Source organism: Lepisosteus oculatus, chromosome 1, assembly GCF_040954835.1.
Source record: "Lepisosteus oculatus isolate fLepOcu1 chromosome 1, fLepOcu1.hap2, whole genome shotgun sequence".
NCBI classification, from domain to species: domain Eukaryota; kingdom Metazoa; phylum Chordata; class Actinopteri; order Semionotiformes; family Lepisosteidae; genus Lepisosteus; species Lepisosteus oculatus.
Genome location: NC_090696.1, coordinates 76,940,933 through 76,959,732, shown reverse-complemented (window position 1 = coordinate 76,959,732; position 18,800 = coordinate 76,940,933). Strand labels below are relative to the sequence as shown.

Here is an 18,800-nt window from a genome sequence, read left to right as displayed (position 1 = left end):
AAGAAAACTCCCAAACTATAGTCCACTTAAACCAGTAATTAACTGATCTAGTTAGTGAGGAGCTGAACTAAACAAAACTCACCAGCACTTTAAGGCCAGATGTCACAGAAATGTTGGCAATTTTTAAATGTTTTTATTTCACAGGTTTAAGAACTGAAAATAAACTTATGAAGGGTAGGTACATTTCCATCCAACTACTAATATCATAGATGATGTGTTTCACTGTTCTTATAGTTCAACTAAGACCACCATAGTTTTTCTTTCTCAACACACGTTTAAGACAGTAAGTAATGATGCTTTCATTTACACATTCTGTACAATTATACTTCATACTCTGTTATGCAGTTCAAAGCTTTATTTTTGTTTTGCTCATGATAAAAAATAACTTTAGCAACAATAACAATCTGAAATGTCAATTTCAGAAGCCACGGTCGACAGTATCCGGGTTTAAATGCAGGACAGAGTCACGGGACTGAAGCAGGACAGAGTCACGGCTCTCGTGGATTTAGCTGTGTGTCCGAGGAAGGTTGCTCCTGGGTATCTGCTTTTCCCTCCCCACCTGGAATGTGTTTGCGTGTGCATAGTCTTTCATTTGTTAGCGCTGTTTTTCACGTCTTTCTATGTGTCTGGTCCTCTGCAGTAGACAGTGATCCCCCTGCCCATTCATTAAGCCTGTCGGTCCCTGCATGGCCGTGCTCCGGGTCTGATTGAAGGCGGAGGTTACATTTTAAACCAGGCTGAGCCCGAGAAAACTCCATTTACAGGATGTGTGGCTCCCAGAAAAACTGTGTGTCCATTGTTCCAACGGTTTAATTGTTTTAGCGTTAGATGATGGACTAAGATCTGGACATACTGTATAGAGAAATCTAAATCTTAAATCCTCTGCTGTTCACTGGAGATGCATTGTAAAAGCAATACACAGCAGAACAACCTTGATCTAAACTAATTCTGTCTGAGGGATAATATTAAGAATGAAATTCATAAAAACACACTAGAGGTCTATTAAAATTGTTAAGTCATAAGATTATTTTGTATGTTAGTATTAAACTGATTTTAAAGCATTAGAATTGTGGTGATTTTTTTATTAAAACTGTACAACATTTTGAACTTTAAAGTGTTTTAAAATTGATCATCCAACTAGCTACAGCTTTGCAGAACACTCACGGGCATCATTCAGGTGATCTTTTTATGAGTCCAACAGGGTTAGAAGGAAACACAGCAGGTAACTGTGAAATCACCACACTGCAACAGGTCTGCCTGGAATGTCCTGCACATTGTCTCTGTGTTAATGCCTGTTAATGGCCTGCTACCCTCAAATTTATGTCATAGAACCGAATTCAGAATTAAATCCTATTATAACTTATTTAATCTACTGTGCTTGGATTTTAATGTCTGCTTACGACTGACACCACCCCCTTGCAAAGTGTAAAGTGAGGCAAATTTACCAGAGCACTCTTTCTATGAATCATTAATTTTCAAGGCAATGACCTGAAAGTAATACAGATGACACAAGAAGCAAAGATTACATTGCAATGAAATCTGTGAATTTCAATGCACTGAAACACCTTGAGAAATGTGTTTCGGCTACATAAATAATTTTTCCCTGCAATGAATACACATCATGACTTAAATGATGACCATAAATTACAGGCCTTATACCTGTGTCGTGCGCATGAGGAGGGATACTTTGAATGTCAAAGTGAAATTGTTCTGGAAGGGAGGAACAGTAATGGACAATATAGGTTTCAAGGTGTAATATTGTTTAGGGGATTTTCTTCATATTATCTGTAGTGAAACTGCAACATGGAGTATTTGAGTTATCCTGCTCTCTGACTCTACATGCAGTATGGAGCACAGACCTTAGGCAATCTCGAATCAGTTAATCTTTTTTGTGTTGGAGACTGTTCATCTTGACCTTGTCAAGAACTGAAGTTAAAAAGTGAATTGCATTTTGGTGGGATTTGACTCCTGCTCATAATAATAATAATAATTGCTTGCACTTATATAGCGCTTTTCTGGACTCTCCACTCAAAGCGCTTTACAGGTAATGGGGATCCCCTCCACCACCACCAGTGTGCAGCCCCACCTGAATGATGCACCAGTACACCCCTCACTCCTCAGTGGGGAGGAGAACAGAGTGATGAAGCCAGTTCAGAGATGGGGGTTATTAGGAGGCCATGATTGGTAAAGACCAGGGTTGGGGGATTTGGCCAGGACATCGGGGTTACACCCCTACTCTTTTCAAGAAAGACCCTGAGATTTTTAATGACCACAGAGAGTCAGGACCTCAGTTTTACATCTCATCCGAAGGATGGCACCTTTTTACAGTATAGTGTTCCTATACTCACAGTCTCACAGAGTGCCCCTTGCTGGCCCCACTAACACCTCTTCCAACAGCAACCTAATTTTGTCCCAGGAGGTCTCCCTTCCAGGTACTGACCAGGCTCACACCTGCTTAGCTTCATTGGGCTGCCAGTGGTGAGTTGCAGGGTGCCATATCAATATACAAAATTATTGTGACATAGAACTGCAGCAAAGTTTATTTTTTCCTCGGTAGTCCAATCTGATTTCTACCCATTAAAACTCACCTTTCTCCCTGGTTTCATTTTATATTCTTCAGTATGTTAACCTCCCCCTCACCACATACAGTATATCGTCACCGCAGGGGTTAGTACCAGATGCCCATTTGTTCTCTCCTCCCCGGCCTGTGCCTGCTTTCCTGGATTTGTCTGGCAAAGGGGACAGCGAAAGGGCATCTCGCCTCTGCCCAGAGATTGCCACTGGCCTCACGCTCAGCCAGGGCCTGTCCCCAAAGCACAGCTCTTACATATTGATTACTCTTTTCTTTTGCTTACAGACACCCTCATCCGTGACTTTTGGTGACTTTTCAAAAAAATAAAACGGGTAACATAAAGGAAAATTAACAGCAAGTGATGTACAAATTAGTAAAAGGGTGGCTGGCACGAGCTGGACAAGCAACTCAAGTGTCACACAAAGAAAGATAAAAGGACAGGAGCTGAAGCTGGCCAGGGATGGAGGGTACAGAGCAGTGATGTACTGTAAATACCAGCCCACAGTGACTAAGTGAGATCAGCAGCTTCTCATGTGCGGCTGGGAAAGGAGATTTCTCTTCACACCACCCTACAGTACCAGACCTTTGAATGTGCAGCCAGAGTAATGAAGGTGAAAGCAGGGGTCCAGACAGCTTTGGATAAAGAGGTTGTGGCTCTTAGGACTTCTGTGCTTTTGAAATATACACTGTTCTCCGTTCTTCTGTCTAGGCTGCTCTCAGTGGCTGACATCGTGCCGTATGAACTGCTGACTCTTATCTTTCTCTCCTGCCATCACTGTGAGAATTAATTTGAATCCAGGTCAGGACTGGCCTAATCCAAATGCAGTATGTGAGAATGGTTTGCAATTTCACAGAATAACAATGCAAGCACATTACAACCTGAGGCCAGGCATGTGGAACTTCAACTCTGCTCATCAGTTGTTTAATACAGGTGACATTTTCCATTGTTTCAGTTTTCAAGCACAAAACTGAATTTTGCAATCTAAATACTGATTGGAAAAACATTTTTTTTCAGCTCCTGACTGTGTGCTATGCAGTAATAGCTTTAGGATTTATTAAAAGAGTTGAATGATTCAAGAAAGCTTGTCTCAGGTGTTCAAGGTTTTAACAACTTGCATTTTGCTCCAGCGTGTGTGACAGCAGGCTCTGACACAGAGCCCAGCCTTAACCCTAACCCTGTTCCTGTTGTCTAGCTCTTTTCTTGCTTCATTAAAATGCAGTTTTGAATGATCTAATTTGACCTTCACTCAACAATGCTTTACCTGATAGTATATCCACCTGTTAAAAGGCAGGTATACCAAAGAGCTTACCTGCACAGGCTACAGCTAAATATAATATTGGTCCTTAAACACATGTCACTTCTGTACACTGATCTGTCAGCTGAGAATCCAGCCTGCTAGCACTGTGACTGAGTCAGAGTGGTGGGGGGAAGTATCCAGAAATATACCGTGTTCACACAGACAGAACTGCGTGTAATTCTAGGGATGGTTTTGCTTCTTCTGATTGATTTTGTGTGTTATGGAAGTCATGGGATTATAAAGCCCAACACTAGTTCCCACTATTCAGTCTTCTATCCACATCTTGCTGGCATCAGAGCACAACAGCCACAGCGCCAGCTGGAAGACAGCTGGCTGAGGTACTGTATGTGCCGCTGAAGATATCATCGAAAAGAGAACTGAGACTGAACCGGCCAGATGAGTCATTCACATACTGGTGAAATTCTTCCAGGAGGAAGAATAGAGGCAAGGGTTGTGATTTATAAATAACCCTGTGTGGTTATTGTGCATATTCGCCCTCGAATACAATTCTGAAATGCTGCATAGAAACTATTACCACATACAAAATATAAAAATAGTTTAAAAATGCATATAAAAAGACTCAACAGAATAACATAATAGTTTTAATGATATGATTTGTGGTGGTATGAAAATAGAACCCTTACTTATTCTGTGTTGTCATTTATTGAGCTACATTAGGGCGGAGCGGTGGCTCTGTGGCTAAGGATCTGCGCCTGTGACTGGAAGGTTGCCGGTTCAAATCCCGCGGCTGGGAGAGGAATCCTACTCTGTTGGGCCCCTGAGCAAGGCCCTTAACCCTAAATGCTCCAGGGGCGCCGTACAATGGCAGACCCTGTGCTCTGACCCCAGGCTTCTCTCCCTGTCTGTGTCTCCTTGGAGAAAAGCTGGGGTATGCGAAAAGACACATTCCTAATGCAAGAAATTGTATAGGGCTAATAAAGAAACATTAACTATGCTTTTCTGAGCTTTAGGTCTAATGACGACTATAGGAGGACAGCCTCAAGGACAATAACATTCTGAACACAGTTAAGAAAGTATTTCATTCCACAGATAGAGAACTTCTTTCACAATTTAGATTATGCCAAGAGTCCAGTAAGGGCTGCAAGATGACCCTGAAGGATACATTGGTCAATGTTGGTCAAGTGGTTGGGTCGGTACTGTGTTAACCTGTGAAGTCACAGCCATCAAACTGCTTTCACCTCACACTTGCCTCGCGTTTTACCTGATGAAATGTCTTGTCGTGGGAAAACTTCAATTCAAATTTAGCGGGGATGGTGCTCTTTTATATGTTCAGGAAGTGTGCATCACAGAGCAGCACTGCAGTTCATATGTCCTTAATTTAGCAATTAAGGACAACTTCTAACTTTAGAAATGTAAACAAGGTTTACATTTCTAAAGTTAGAACTGTGCATGAAAAACAGTTACTGTGATTGTTCTTGCCACCATACTTGGTATCCAGAACATGTATGAAACTGTTCTCTGCTTCCTATAGCCACTGTAGACTACACTACAATTTTTTTAATTAATCAGACCTGGCTTGCGTTTAATGAAATCGTTATCGCGTTTCTTGATGCATGGAGACGATGGCACTCCTTCCTCTTAATTTCCTCTGAGTAGCTGCTTTCACAGATTCTCCTGCTTTGCCCAAGTCTTAAGGTAAAAGACTAATCTGGAAATGTCAAATGTAATAACACTATCTAGTTCTTCTGAGCAAAAAACGTATTTCCTGTCTTCTTCCAGATGGAAGGATATGATACTGCTTGCTATAGATTTCATAATAATTCTCAAACCAACCTCTCAGTTCTTGGAAAGAAAGCATTTGTATACAAAAGCACATAGAAATTGTAATTATTTTTGTTCATGTCCTTTTAAAACGCTGATTAACATCACAACAGATTAATAGTAAGAATTTATAAGATGCTGAAGATACTTAGGTTCAGGATGACCTTTAAATTAAAGTTTTTTTATTTAAACGTTTGCTGTGCAGAGATTTGTGACAGCTCACTGATACAGTTAGGAGCCTAAATTGGCTGAGAACAGTCTTCACTTCAGTACAGCAATACAAATCTTGTACGGGTAGCCAGTAGCCTGCTAATAAGTAGCCCACTAAAAACCAATCAGCATAAAAAGTACCTAACAATCATTTGTTTGGTGCTGATACTTGATGTGCTAATGGTGATTTCAAACAGAAATTCAAAAAGGAGGTCAGATCTCTAATCTGCGCCATTTCCACTCTCCTGCACAAGAATATCTCCCCCCTCCCCCTGGGCTCCTCCTTTGCACTTTTTTCTCTATCCCCTCCCCCCACCTCAGCTTCACCCTTGCAGCAGCACCCTGGCTCATTCCTCATGAGGAGTGGTGGGACCACTCAGCCTCATCCTGGGGGGCAGGCTGCTGTTCCCCCAGCCAGGCCAAAATGATGGCATGCCAAATAAACTTCAATACATGTCATCTCTACATTACTTTAAATAGGATCTGACAAACTGCTGCTTGTTTGAAATGGTCACAAACAACTGCATAATAAATGCCTTAAACTGTATGCAAATAATATGAAATTATCATTTTTGTGCAGAGCTTGACAACAGCTTACTGATACTCTGAGTGTGGGTAACCAGGGAAAGTGTTCTGCGAGTCTGTGGTACTGTGCTTTTCCCAGAGGTGTTATAATTCACTTCTTTTAAAGTATAAGCTGTTTTGGGGCGTGAATTTGCATTGATAACTCGCAGCAGTGCAGAAATGTGTCGATTTTATATTTTGGACCAGCGGTGGGAGGGGGCAGGGGGTGATGCAGAGGACAGCAGGGTATGTGCAGGAACAGGGAGCTGATGGAGAACATGAAGCAGCAGAGCTGCACTGGAGAACTCAGGCTGAGAGAGCAAACCGCTGGAGCAGCGAGGAGAGTCAGGATGAGCGAAGACACTTCCAGACAGCAGTGTGAGCGAAACAACCGGCTTGTTTATCAAGTCAAAAAGCAAAAGCATCGTGGTCAGTAATCAAATATGAGAAGCAAAAGTTTATAAAACAACATTGTTTGACTCTCATTTGTTAAGAAAACAATTCAGTGTGAAATCAGAAACAAAATAGAATGCAAGGTTGTCATGTCCGTCCTGTGACTCCGACCTAGGTGGTACAAGTGACACCAGCATCCTCAGAGTGTGAACAGTCATTCCTGCCCCATCCAGGAAAGGTACAGTCAACAATGGATCTCTCTCTTCCTGTACAAGCAACATTATCCATGAGTATCTTCCCAGATCCTACAGTAAATAAAAAACAGGGAATTTTATTTAAAACCATGAACAGAAAGAAACCCAGAGAACTTCTTTCCACAAAAGTTGCAGGGAGTCTGGAAAAAGTTGCTCAGCCTTTGTCAAAGTCAATAACATCGCTAGCTTGAAGAATGGCCGGAGGAGATACTGTACATGGATCGATTAGCTACGAAAAACAAATGAGTTAAAGGCACCAGATAGCTTCCTCTCATTTGTAACCTCTGTTATGTTCTTAGGTAAGTTTGAATTTTTCCAAACTAACTCTTTACCTGCTTTTCGATTTTAGTGATGGTTTGTTAGTCAAACCTCTTTTTAAAATTGAGCAAACAGGAAAGAAAAGGATGTGGCCCAATTCAGAGGAACGGTCAGAAATCCACGTAGACAGTTCTCCATTTACATGTACCCCTCCAGGGCAAGATTGCACTGTTTCTGTTTCTGTCTGCATCCTGTCACAGGGTTTCCTGGACTGTTACTCCAGAAAGACATCAGAAAAGAAACCTATCCTTACATTTGGTGCATCCTCCAGATCAGCTAATCTCTTTTCAGTCTCTCCACTCATCTTCAGATTGCTACCTGCTGCATTTTCTTTCCACTTTTCATTGCAGAATTAACCTTGTGCCTCTCTCATGGACCCAGCTTCAACTCTAAGCTCTGCTATATAAAGACCATTACAATGTTCTACGGTCTATGAAAATAAAACTCCAAATTTAAAATGTCACTTTTATATATATGAAATATATGCACAATCAACTAAATTTGATGTGTGCAGATGTGTGGTTAACATACTATGCCCTAAAGTCTTTTCTTTGATAGGACACTCATTATTGTTCTTGCTGGTATTTACCTTTTCCAAAATAGCCGCTTGAATGTACTTTTAAAGAAGTTCTAAATCCAAGCATTTTGCAGACAACCATTCCATCCAGCAAGTCCCACTTGTCATCGCAGATGGTGCCCCACTCTCCGTCATGCAAAACTTCAACTCTGCCTTCATTATTTGTTAGTCCATTAACCAGCCGCACAACAGCTACTGTACATGCATAAGAAAACAAGACACCCCTGATGAGCTGACTAGTATCACACATTCATTTTTTAAAATCCTTCCAGTACAGTATAACAATGTTCACGTGCCTGCTCTACATTGTAAAATTTGTTTCTGGAAAGTCAAAACAGGTTTAACATGTCATTGAGTATTCTGATATGTTTTTTTTTATTCACTCATTAAATATTTTTGCACTCAATTAAGTCAGGCTTTTCTGACTTGGGTCAGAATTAAATCAGGGTTTTTGCACCATGAAATCAATTTTACAGTGTAAAGTACTATGGCTCTTAATGTAGGCCTTGATTGAAAAAACTACAAATATCCAAAGCAATGTTTTTACAGACATCAGGAAACAACAAGCATATGGACCAGTTCATTATTGCTTCCTAAGTACTCTGATGCAATGTCTTCTGTTGCCTCTTACCAGCAGGAGCAGGAGGAGAAGAAGAAGGCTCAGCCATCACACCTTAGAATCAGACAAAGACACAACCACAGAATATTAAACATCTGGAAGAAGTAACATTTAGTCTAATTTACTACATGTATGATGCTTTTTATTATAATAATATATGAGGAACACTAGTACTATGATTAAAATGGATTTTGTATATACAGAGACATAATTTGTGCATGTTTTCTGACACTGCATTGCACAGATAAAAATAATTTATCAGTATTAAAAATCTCTTTCTGAAGTGTAAATATATGCATTTGGATATCGGTAAAATCACATTGTTAACACACTCTTTGTTAAGCTGATTATTTATAGAAATGAATGTCACTCATAAACAAATGCTGAATTACCTGGATCACCCTTCTCTCCCTTTTCACCCTTAAGCCTTTGAAAATCTTTAAAAAAGAAAAGAAATTGGCATCACTTGGATTTGTAATTAGGATATACATTATAAATAAAAACACTGCCTACCTTTTGAAAAAGAGACATCATTTTGAAGTTGTGTTTTTCTGCTTTGGTACTGTGACTTTTTCATCTTACGTTACTTTTTTATCTTTAAACAATGAATTAAAAATGTATTATGAAAAACTTGATATGACTTATTTGGAGAATGCATGCTTAAACATACAGTATATTGAGATCCTCTTTACATTGGCATACAGTAGTTAGTTCATTTTAGATTGAGATCTTAGACTACTGTTTTGTGGTTTATGTTAGGCACCAGTCTGGCTAAACCCAATATCGAGAAAAAGGACTATACTGAACTGTCTACAGATTCCCTCTTTGTAAATTTATCCACTGCTCTAAAGTGTATGTATGATAGGAGCATGATAACCTTCTGACTTTTTACTAGAAATCGTAAAAACAGAAATGCCAATGACATTCTGAGGCATAAATCAACAATAAAACTGGATTGTAATTAAAAATGTATAAATGTATATCTATTAAATCCCTGTTAAAAATATTATGTTACTAAAATAAATATACAGTGCAGTGAAAGCTGACATTCCACCATTGAACAAAGGAAACAAGTACCTTACCTGCATTCTTACGTGATGTTTTTGGTCTTTTTAAAACCCAACCAAGCTCTTGGATTTTTTAATGTTTATCTGCATTTGGATTCAATCAAGCTCAGTAAAGAGTTTTATTTAAGTTGTTTAAGTAAAGCTCTTTGTTTGATACCCCTATATTTATTTTTTCGGAAAGTCACCTGAGCTTCAATGCATTCCTTTCACTGTACTTTACCTTGGAGCCCAATCACACCTGCGCTTCCTTTTGGTCCAGGGGGCCCTTAAACAAGATAAACAGGCAAAAGAAAAACCGCAGGTTTATATGCTGTATAGAAACGATTTCAAATTGAAAACAGACTGTTCTTCCGGGAAATGGGTTGGGCGAGCACTTTTGAACAAGTGGGCCTTTCAAGTAAAATAGGCCACCGTCTGTTGCAACGTTGTGAAACTGTGCCTTGGAAATTTCGTCTCACAGGGAAGACGCCCATCTTGTGTAAATCTAATTTCTGTTCGGGATGAAGAAGGGAGGCTCTGCTTCCCTGGTTTCCTTGAGTGCTTTTAAGTGCTACTGTACTGTATGTGTTTCGGAAAACGACAATCTGCGCTGATAAAAAGATGGGCAGACGTGGCCCGTGTGCCCTGTTTAGCTGAGGCTGGTTCAGACCCATTACGTGAAAAAAGCAAAGTCCGAAAGCGTTTTCTGTTGTCCATTCTGTTTTTGTGTGGGAAGTGTCAGGAATCAATGGCTTGTGAGCACAGGGAATGAAAATGACCAGTGAGCCCCAGCCTTTGTACTGCATGGATAGATTGTATAAGCCACACCTGGGATTCCAGGTATCCCAATTCCTCTTTCTCCTTTGTCTCCTTTCTGCCCTGGCAGACCTGAAACACCTGAAACAGTGAAAATAAATAAAGCGCATGAACTATATTATAACTTCCAGAGCCTTTTGGATGCTAGTGTATTGTCTTTCAAAGTCATTGTATCAGCTATCTACCTGTTTCAGAGCAAGTGAAGTTATATTTTTTTATTTTATCTTCATTTTGTGCTTTTTTATCCTTTCAAAAATTGATTAATTAAACACCCCCCCCTCCCCCCAATTCTTTGTGTTGCTTTTATTTGTTAATTTTCTAGTAAATGACAAACAGGTGTTTTCACGGATAGCCTGCTCTGCTGACCCAACTCTCCCCAACTCCCAGGAGATCTACTGGATCTGTGCAAGACCCGCCCCCCCAGAACTGAGCTCTGAATCACTTCCTCCTGACAATTTAAACTGGGCTCAGGCTTGAATTTGTCAGAAGGACCCCACGCCATCACCTGCTCAAATTCCACCCCCTGCAAGGGAGCGCTGTGTGATGACAAAGCGCGGAGCTCCTTCTCTGGAGCCAGGGCTGTCTGCCCATGTCCGCAGGTCTGTACGTGGCTCCCAGGATGAGGAAGTACAGACTCACTGGCATTGGGCCTTTCCCCATTGTAAACGACAACACCGATTTAGGGCCACTGCTTTCCAAAAATCGTGTTGAGTTATGGTTCGCCACTTTGCCACCAAGATTCCCGAATTTGATTCCAAATTCACCTGCCCCATGTCTACTGTACGTACAGCAGCTGTCTGCACTGGTGTATAGACTGCCAGCACTGAGGCAGTGTTTTCCAGCGCGGCTCTATGAGAATGCCTTATATATCCGTACCAGGAGGCCCAGGAATCCCAGGAAAACCCCCTTCTCCCTTGTCGCCTTTCTCTCCCCTGGGCCCCGGGGGACCTCAAAAACAGACAGAAAAAATACAATTCTTAGGGTAACGAAAACCACCACACTTGAACAATCCCCCTGTCCCTGTCCCTTAGGAAAGGTGACGATCTCAGCCATGCATGGAGACAGACACACAGTAAAGGAATTCAGATACTGTAGATCCTCATTCGAGTTTTTCCTGTTCCTTTCTGCAGAATTAGCAAACATCGTCAATCATATCACACCCATACGATGAACAGAGGCAGGCTATTATCCTTTAATATTAAAGAGATTCAAGATATTATTCATAATGAATTTCAAACATACCAAGTGTTATGGAAACCCAATTATTAGGAATTACAATTGCATGTCATGTAAAACCGAGAACATATTGTGACGGATGTTTTACATCTGGGATGTACAAAATAAATTTGTTTAGTCCAAATTGGAATATTTGCTATTGAGTAAAAACAATTATTTTCTAGAAGAAAGCAAGCTCAAATGTACAGTATACGAGGAAAAGTGTGCTAATTAACATGCTCACCTTGGATGGCTGTGATGTTGCTTAGGGCCAGTGACTGTTCCCAGTCTTTCAATCTCAGGTCCTCTGTAATATTTTTCAAAATAGCCATTTCTTCTTTCACTTCAGTGGCAATATTGGTGTGTTTTTCTTTCAACCATTTAGTTGTTACAGTCACGTTACGAAGAGCAGAAGTTATCTGATCAATATTCTGTCGGTTAATGTGATTCCATTAGACTTGACTTTACAACTTATTGGAAAACATTGATGTTTCTACATTTATATAACAGAGATCATTTTGTATGCGTGCTACTGTCCGTATAACTGTTGCAGCTCAAAACGTATAAATCACATTCATAAACTATCAATCTTTTATATAGCCCTTTAGATAAAGAGACTGCCTTGCAAGAGAAACAGAAACAACAAAGACTTAAATGATAGAAATACTTAGAAGAATGAAATCCATGCTGAGAAGCAATAAAATCAGTAAGAAAAATAATTACATTTGACAGAGATCAAAAATGTAAATGTAAATATTGATGCAAACAATATTATTAATAAAGTGTGTGTTTAGTAAAATATTGTTTTAATTTAATTAAAATTAATTAATGTGATTATTTTAATTAAATTAAAAATGAAAGGAGAAAGCCTCCTTCATAAATGGTGGCTGGTTATTCCACAATTCGGGGCCTCACAGGGGAACAATTGGACACCCCAATTATGAAAACCCTGATAAGGACTGTTACAGTCAAAAGACTGAAAACCAGACTGAAATCTTATTTCAATAAACCTGTAAAGCATATTATCTGCAGTTTTCCCTAGAACAGGTGCTTTAGTGGATTACATGTTTATTGGTTCTTTCTACTTCAGAGAACCATTATTTTTGTTTTGTGTCATGAGTTATTTATTTAAACCTCTCCTAAAAAGATGTTTAGCACCCTATCTGGAGACCCCAGATTCCTCATTCGCTATGACAGATCCGGAGCCTGAGGTTGGATTTATTTCTACCTTGAGACTAGCAGATCTATAGACCTGTGCCTCTGTGTGTATTTTCTATTAGTGACTCCTTCCGTGTGCCTGTCAGTCATGCCGCAGTTGTGGCAACGAGATAATGGAGATGGGAAAGGTGAATTATGTGTTTGTACCTGTGAATGAATCGAGATGTCTCCCATGCAGGTGCTATTCACAAACTTCACCATCCCACGGATTCCATTGATATCATCTTTCAAGTCATTGATTGAGTTGGCTGTGTCCTGCAGCGTGCTCTCAGTAGTTTGTATCACGGAAAGAGTGTAATTCACTTTCAGATCCAGAGTGTACGTCAGCTGTTTCACGTCTTCAGTCAGTTTTGATATGTTGCCCTCCAAGGCAGAGGATGATCTGCTCAGGGATTCCTTGACAAAGTCAACCTGCTCAGTCAGGGCTTCCACATTTTGTGTGAGCTTTATCAGCGAACCAGAATGACTGCCTTCGTCGACATTTGTAAAACCCTTTTGCGTGTCTCCATTGATCTCATCTGTTCCACCTGTCTGTTTGGAAACACCATTCCCACTCACTGTGCCCAGAGCTTCCTTTGTCTTCCCAGTACCTGCTACGTAATTAAAAGTAGGAAATGGAATAATTTTTTAAAAAAATCATTGTTTTAAATAGTTTACAATAATCATGAGAAGTGACGTAAACTAGGAGCAAACGTATTTTTTAATAGAAAAAAAATAACGTTATGAATATACACATGAAACTTGTAAGATAAAACCGCTTTACAAAGAAAGAAATATCTGGCAACATCTATCCAAATAAAAGTAATTGATGCCAAACTCAAATCTTCTTAAGTGCAGATAAGCTTTTTAGTAATTGGAAGCGGTGGTAGATTAATGCTGTTGCTTTAAAATACAGCCCTCTCTGTACTTTTGCTGAATTTAAAGATGGGGAGAGTTATTCCTGTATCACCGGTATCCTGCCATGTGCGTGGAAATAATTTTTTGGGGGGTCTTTTCAAATTAAATGAAGTGCGCGTCTAAGAAAGGAAGGAAAAGCTTACACAATTGGAAGCTCATGACAAGGAAGGCAGGAGACAAGCAAGGCAAACTAAACCCACTCACAAATGTACTAACAGAACGGTTTCGAGACAGTGGAAATAGGATTAGGTTTCCTTTATACCTATAATGTAGATGAAACCTGCCATCACGCACATAACAATCACATAGAGTACAATGATTGCTGTTCTCAGTGAACACAGCTTTTTCTTCATTTCTTCAGATTCTTTGTTCTTCAGAGAATCTGGAATGGAAACGACAACAGGTCTTCTGGCAAAATTCTTTTTAAAACATTCCAAACATCCCAAATGATAAAAAATAGAAGTTTAACTCTCTGAAGTGATGTACACGAAAATATTGTACAGCCCAACATTCTATACAATATAGTAAGAAAATGGTTATTGAAATGTTTAGTCATTATGAATAATGAACAATTAATTTCTCTTTTATTGGCAAGCATAATATATAGCCACCAATTCACCAAGCAACATTACTTCATAGCAAACAAAATTATTACTATCTGTGGACCAGTACAATCTCAAATCATGCAATTCAATATGATACGCGATACTTAAAGATTTTTGCAGTTAAGAGCACTAAATAATGAAAGATGGCGACCATTAAAAAATAAAAATCATAAAAGCACGTGATATGCTGAAGAATGTAATACTACCAAGACGTGTAATGCCCATGAGAACTGTAGTCTGCCCAGACAGTCTCCATGTGAGCCTGTTACCTGCATTCAGAGAGCAGGCGTCCAGTGAGTTGTCCACAAAAGTGATTTGTTCTGTATCGTCAGTGCATTTATTCCACTTCGCCATCATGTGCAGGGAAAAAAAACACTTCTCCTGAAGTTAAAACAATACATGAATACTCAGTAAAGCCAAAGAACACCAGAATACCTTTGGTAAAAACAAAGTAAGAGTTTATTTTTTTTACGTATCAATTTGAGAATTTGAAAAATTTAACTTAGGGCTGTGTAAAATGGTTGTCTTAAGCCCTGAGTGATCGTGCTGTCCCTGCTAAACACTGGGTGCTGTCCAAAGTACATGCCACATGCCACACTGGCATACAAGCAAGGGGGCCGCTGTGGCACCACGCCATTTTTTAAATTAAAGAGTTCACTCTAATACATTGCTCAGTCAAGATGCCACACAATAAAAAATCTTACCAGGATGAAACAGATTTCCTTTTAGCTCAGATCCTGGACTTTACTGGTGTGATACAAGTAAAGGAGGAATTCAGATCAACCTGTTCCTCCTTCGTTATAAGCAATGAGTTTTAAGACTGCACTAAGTCAGCTGACAGGACAGCCAGAGCACAGAAAGGCATAGAATATTAGGTTTAAATGGTCCGTCTTTCACGTTTAAAAGACACACAAAAATATTTAATCCTAAAAAGTCCTTTTGTTACATATTAGAGAAAGTACAGATGAAATCTGAACTTATCTTGAGAGCATTATAATTGACATTACTCCTACAAAGTGGCAGAGATCAAGGCTACGAGGATAGAAAACATCATACAGTCTGTGAATTAAACTAACAAATAATAACAAATAAAAATAATGCTGATGAATTTTGAGCATTAACTGAAAGAGTCAAACAAATAGTCTCATAATTAATAAAACTAATATAAACTGTTTAGGTTAAACAAAAAATGCATTTTTTTAACAAACAATAAATGTTATTAGTGATTGTTTTTCTCATTAAATTTGCAGTCCATGTAGTTTTCAGTTTTCTTCTACAGAAAAAGCAAAACACAAGAAATAGATTTCAATTATTTCCCTCCATATACTGATACTGTATAAATTTCATTTTTAAGAGTTATCATCTTGCAGAACCATTGTTTTCTCTGACAAAAATGAGAAAAGGCTATGAGGCGGAGTGAATACTGAGTTTTACAGAGAACAATAAATTTGAGACCAGTCTGTAGGCTTCTTAATGACAAATTCAGCCACCTGTTATTACATATGAACTGTCTGCTTTCTTTCAATTTATGCTTCCATTCATCATTGTGCAGTCAGACATGATCAAATTTCATAAATGATTCATTGAAACAAACAGTCTATGTTGTTCATTCAAGGTCTCGGCAGTCAAACAATTATCAATTTCTAATGGTTAGCATTTTCAGAACTGAATCTCAAAAATAATTTGTAAAATGCCTCTGGAGAATAAATGCAATTCCCTGACATCTCCAATATTACCGTACACCTGACCACATAGAGCCACGACATTCAGCAAAAATGATTAATGTGAGGTTAAGGAAAGCAGAAGAATAGAGCAAGGTAAAACAAAGCGAATTAAAAAATGTGCCAAGCACCCTTGTTTACTGCATTCATTTAAAAAAAATTAAATATTACTTAAAGCAGCTTGTTTGAGATTCCCTCAGTCTCCAGGTCCACAGTCTGTGCTTTAGTTCCAAACCACTTCTGAACCCTGAGACAAGGCAAGAGTGTTAAAAAAGCACATCAGCAAGCTGCTGATTCAGGAATGGACACAACGTACTTCCTTGGCACTTGTGCAAGTCAGTGTGTGTAAAGATAATTCACATCGTTCAGATGTAAAACTCAGATTTCAATCACATCCTTTTTCGACAGCTTTTGTTCCACCTTTAAGTGTTTTCTAGAAACCCGGATAAAAGGAGGTTCCAGTCAAGGATAGTCAATGGCTTAGTGAAGGATCTGTTAACATAACAATGAGGGAGGCACCAGGATGACAGTTGAAGTCCCCTGCTCTAGAACATCTACACCCTAGACTCTGGGGGAACTGGTCAGTGAATTTGGATTACAAGGGCTGAGAAAATGCAAAAGTAGGCAAATGACAGCAGAGAAGTCTGCCTGGCCAACAAGCTGGGTTTCTGCCCATTGTCAGAAAGTCTCTTGTTCCTGGTCAGGGTGATGGCAGCCCAGAGCACCACAGGGACAGTCTAGGGGAACCAGTTCAACCAGCCCACATGCCTTCTGGGATGTGAGAGGAAACCAGTGCACACAGGGAGACTGTGCAGACTCCACAGGGAAGGTGACCCAGTTTGAAATCAAACCCGGAACTTGAGGACTGTGGAGCAGCAGCACAGCAATACCACTCTGGCCAAACCACTCTGCCCCCCGGCCACTCCTCTGTTTTACACACAATCCATATTTAGGGACATGGGTATTTGTACTAATAAACTGAATGTGATCCCCTTACACTGCTGTTTCTTTATGTGCAATTATTGCAAAACAGTATGACATCATATGACCTCCAGATAAATGAGTGGTGTAATGCAAGATTATTTTTAGCAGCTGCACATCACATGACAAAACCAAATATGGCTGATGGACAGAAAACACAGACAACGTGGAAAACTCAACCTCCCATTTCCAGCATGTCACTGGGACATGGGGGGAAACTGGTGCACCTGGATAAACTGAACAAAACATTCCTACTCCAGATTTTTGGAAATGTCTTGCTTTTGTAAAATGAGATTGTTTTTTCTCCTGCTCACGTCTGAAGTTACAGTTCTCTTGTTTCTCCTTTTAGATTTTGGTAATGTTCCCATGAAGAACACAATCTCTGGTTTTCAGTCTCCTGTACAGCTGATCAATGTACCTACAAACAGCATAAATCTCTCTGGTTGAAATAACATTACAGATGCAATATTAATCATGCACATTTCTTTTCTGTCTAAAACGAAGTTTAGCAGTGTGTTTCATTTGCATTTTCGAAAACAGTTGTTAATAACCCCAGTCTCCGTACTGTTACAATGATTTTATTTATGAATCAAGGTACAAGGCTTTGTTTTATAAAATGCTGCAATTAACTCTACATATTGATCCAAACAAGTTGTTGTTCACACTGAGGAGTTTCCTTAGTTATGAAGCTATTTTATTATTATTTTCCACTGCAGTGAAGTTGATCATTTCCTTTTTATTGTTTTCATCGACATTATTAGGGGCAGGTTAGAGTGAGGTGTCACTCACACATATGTTCTCTTCAACTCCCTCTTTTCATTTTCTCTTGTTCTTTCGTTTTTCCCACTACCACTCTCTCCTTATTTTTCCTGCCCTCTCCCTCTAGTCTGCACACACCTGAAGCATCTTAATTTCTTCTCTTTGTTACTGCTAAGCACAGAACCTCTGGACCCATAGATGTTGAATTGATTCTGGTTATTTTGCAATATTTAAAATCATATTATCATACATATCATATATCATACAGTAGAATGTCTATACTTGGCTTTCATGTGCAGCATGTCACTCACACATGTTGAAATAATCTGTTGTGCTCATTGAGAAAAATCTGGCTCCTTATCAGTCCACTGCAGTGTTACCACCTAGTGGCTTGATCCCAGAGGCTCAGCAAAAAGTGTTGGTGGTCCCTAATAACAGAGCTCATGATTAAAAATGAAACATGTTACAGTATTTGCTTTTTCCACTCAAAATTCAATTTGATTGTAAAGGGATGATGGCTAGATAAAAGTTAGTGATCCACCTTACGAGATGACAGGCCAGGGCGTCTGTAGTGACTGGTTTATAAATGCTCTACAAATTAAAACGATTGGAAGTTATCACAGCCATGCAGGATAATCATCTCTTTTTATTGCCATCCACTGCTCTCCTTTCAAGAAAGACTTCTGGCAGTGTGGAACACCAGTGCCGTTGTGTGAAGGTCACTCATATAGCCCTTGACTGTGCTGAGGGTCACCGGAAAATAAGATGATAGGTTCAGTAATTACATTGCACAATATTGCTAAATACAGAGTGTTTTAGTTGTGAACAAGTGAAATGCAGCCAGACCTGTTCCCCCTCGATTATGTAATTTTCTCTAGTTTACAATCCCAGCCAATGGGCCCTTTGAGATATAGAAAATTTTAGACATGCCACTTACGGTGTCTAGTTCTAATGT

The 18,800-nt window shown here is 39.5% G+C and overlaps 1 protein-coding gene across 3 annotated transcripts; it reads right to left on the bottom strand.

Moving 5' to 3' along the window:
* Positions 1–6,803: 6,803 nt before the first annotated feature.
* LOC138241044 (macrophage scavenger receptor types I and II-like) lies at positions 6,804–16,434 on the bottom strand. 3 transcript variants are annotated; one of them, XM_069193456.1, is made up of 13 exons: positions 16,277–16,434; positions 15,089–15,131; positions 14,654–14,765; positions 14,042–14,161; positions 13,030–13,475; positions 11,909–12,095; positions 11,326–11,397; positions 10,462–10,530; positions 9,875–9,919; positions 8,980–9,024; positions 8,600–8,641; positions 7,981–8,163; positions 6,804–7,124 (listed from the first exon to the last, which is right to left on the bottom strand). In XM_069193456.1, exons 3-13 carry the CDS (start codon positions 14,739–14,741, stop codon positions 6,991–6,993), a joined length of 1,431 nt encoding a protein of 476 aa, XP_069049557.1. In that variant the 5' UTR covers positions 14,742–14,765; positions 15,089–15,131; positions 16,277–16,434; the 3' UTR covers positions 6,804–6,990. The 3 variants fall into 3 exon arrangements, with proteins under 3 accessions (XP_069049557.1, XP_069049555.1, XP_069049559.1); XM_069193454.1 differs by lacking the exon at positions 15,089–15,131 and having other exon boundaries at positions 16,277–16,433; XM_069193458.1 differs by lacking the exon at positions 15,089–15,131 and having other exon boundaries at positions 7,981–8,160; positions 16,277–16,432.
* Positions 16,435–18,800: the final 2,366 nt, after the last annotated feature.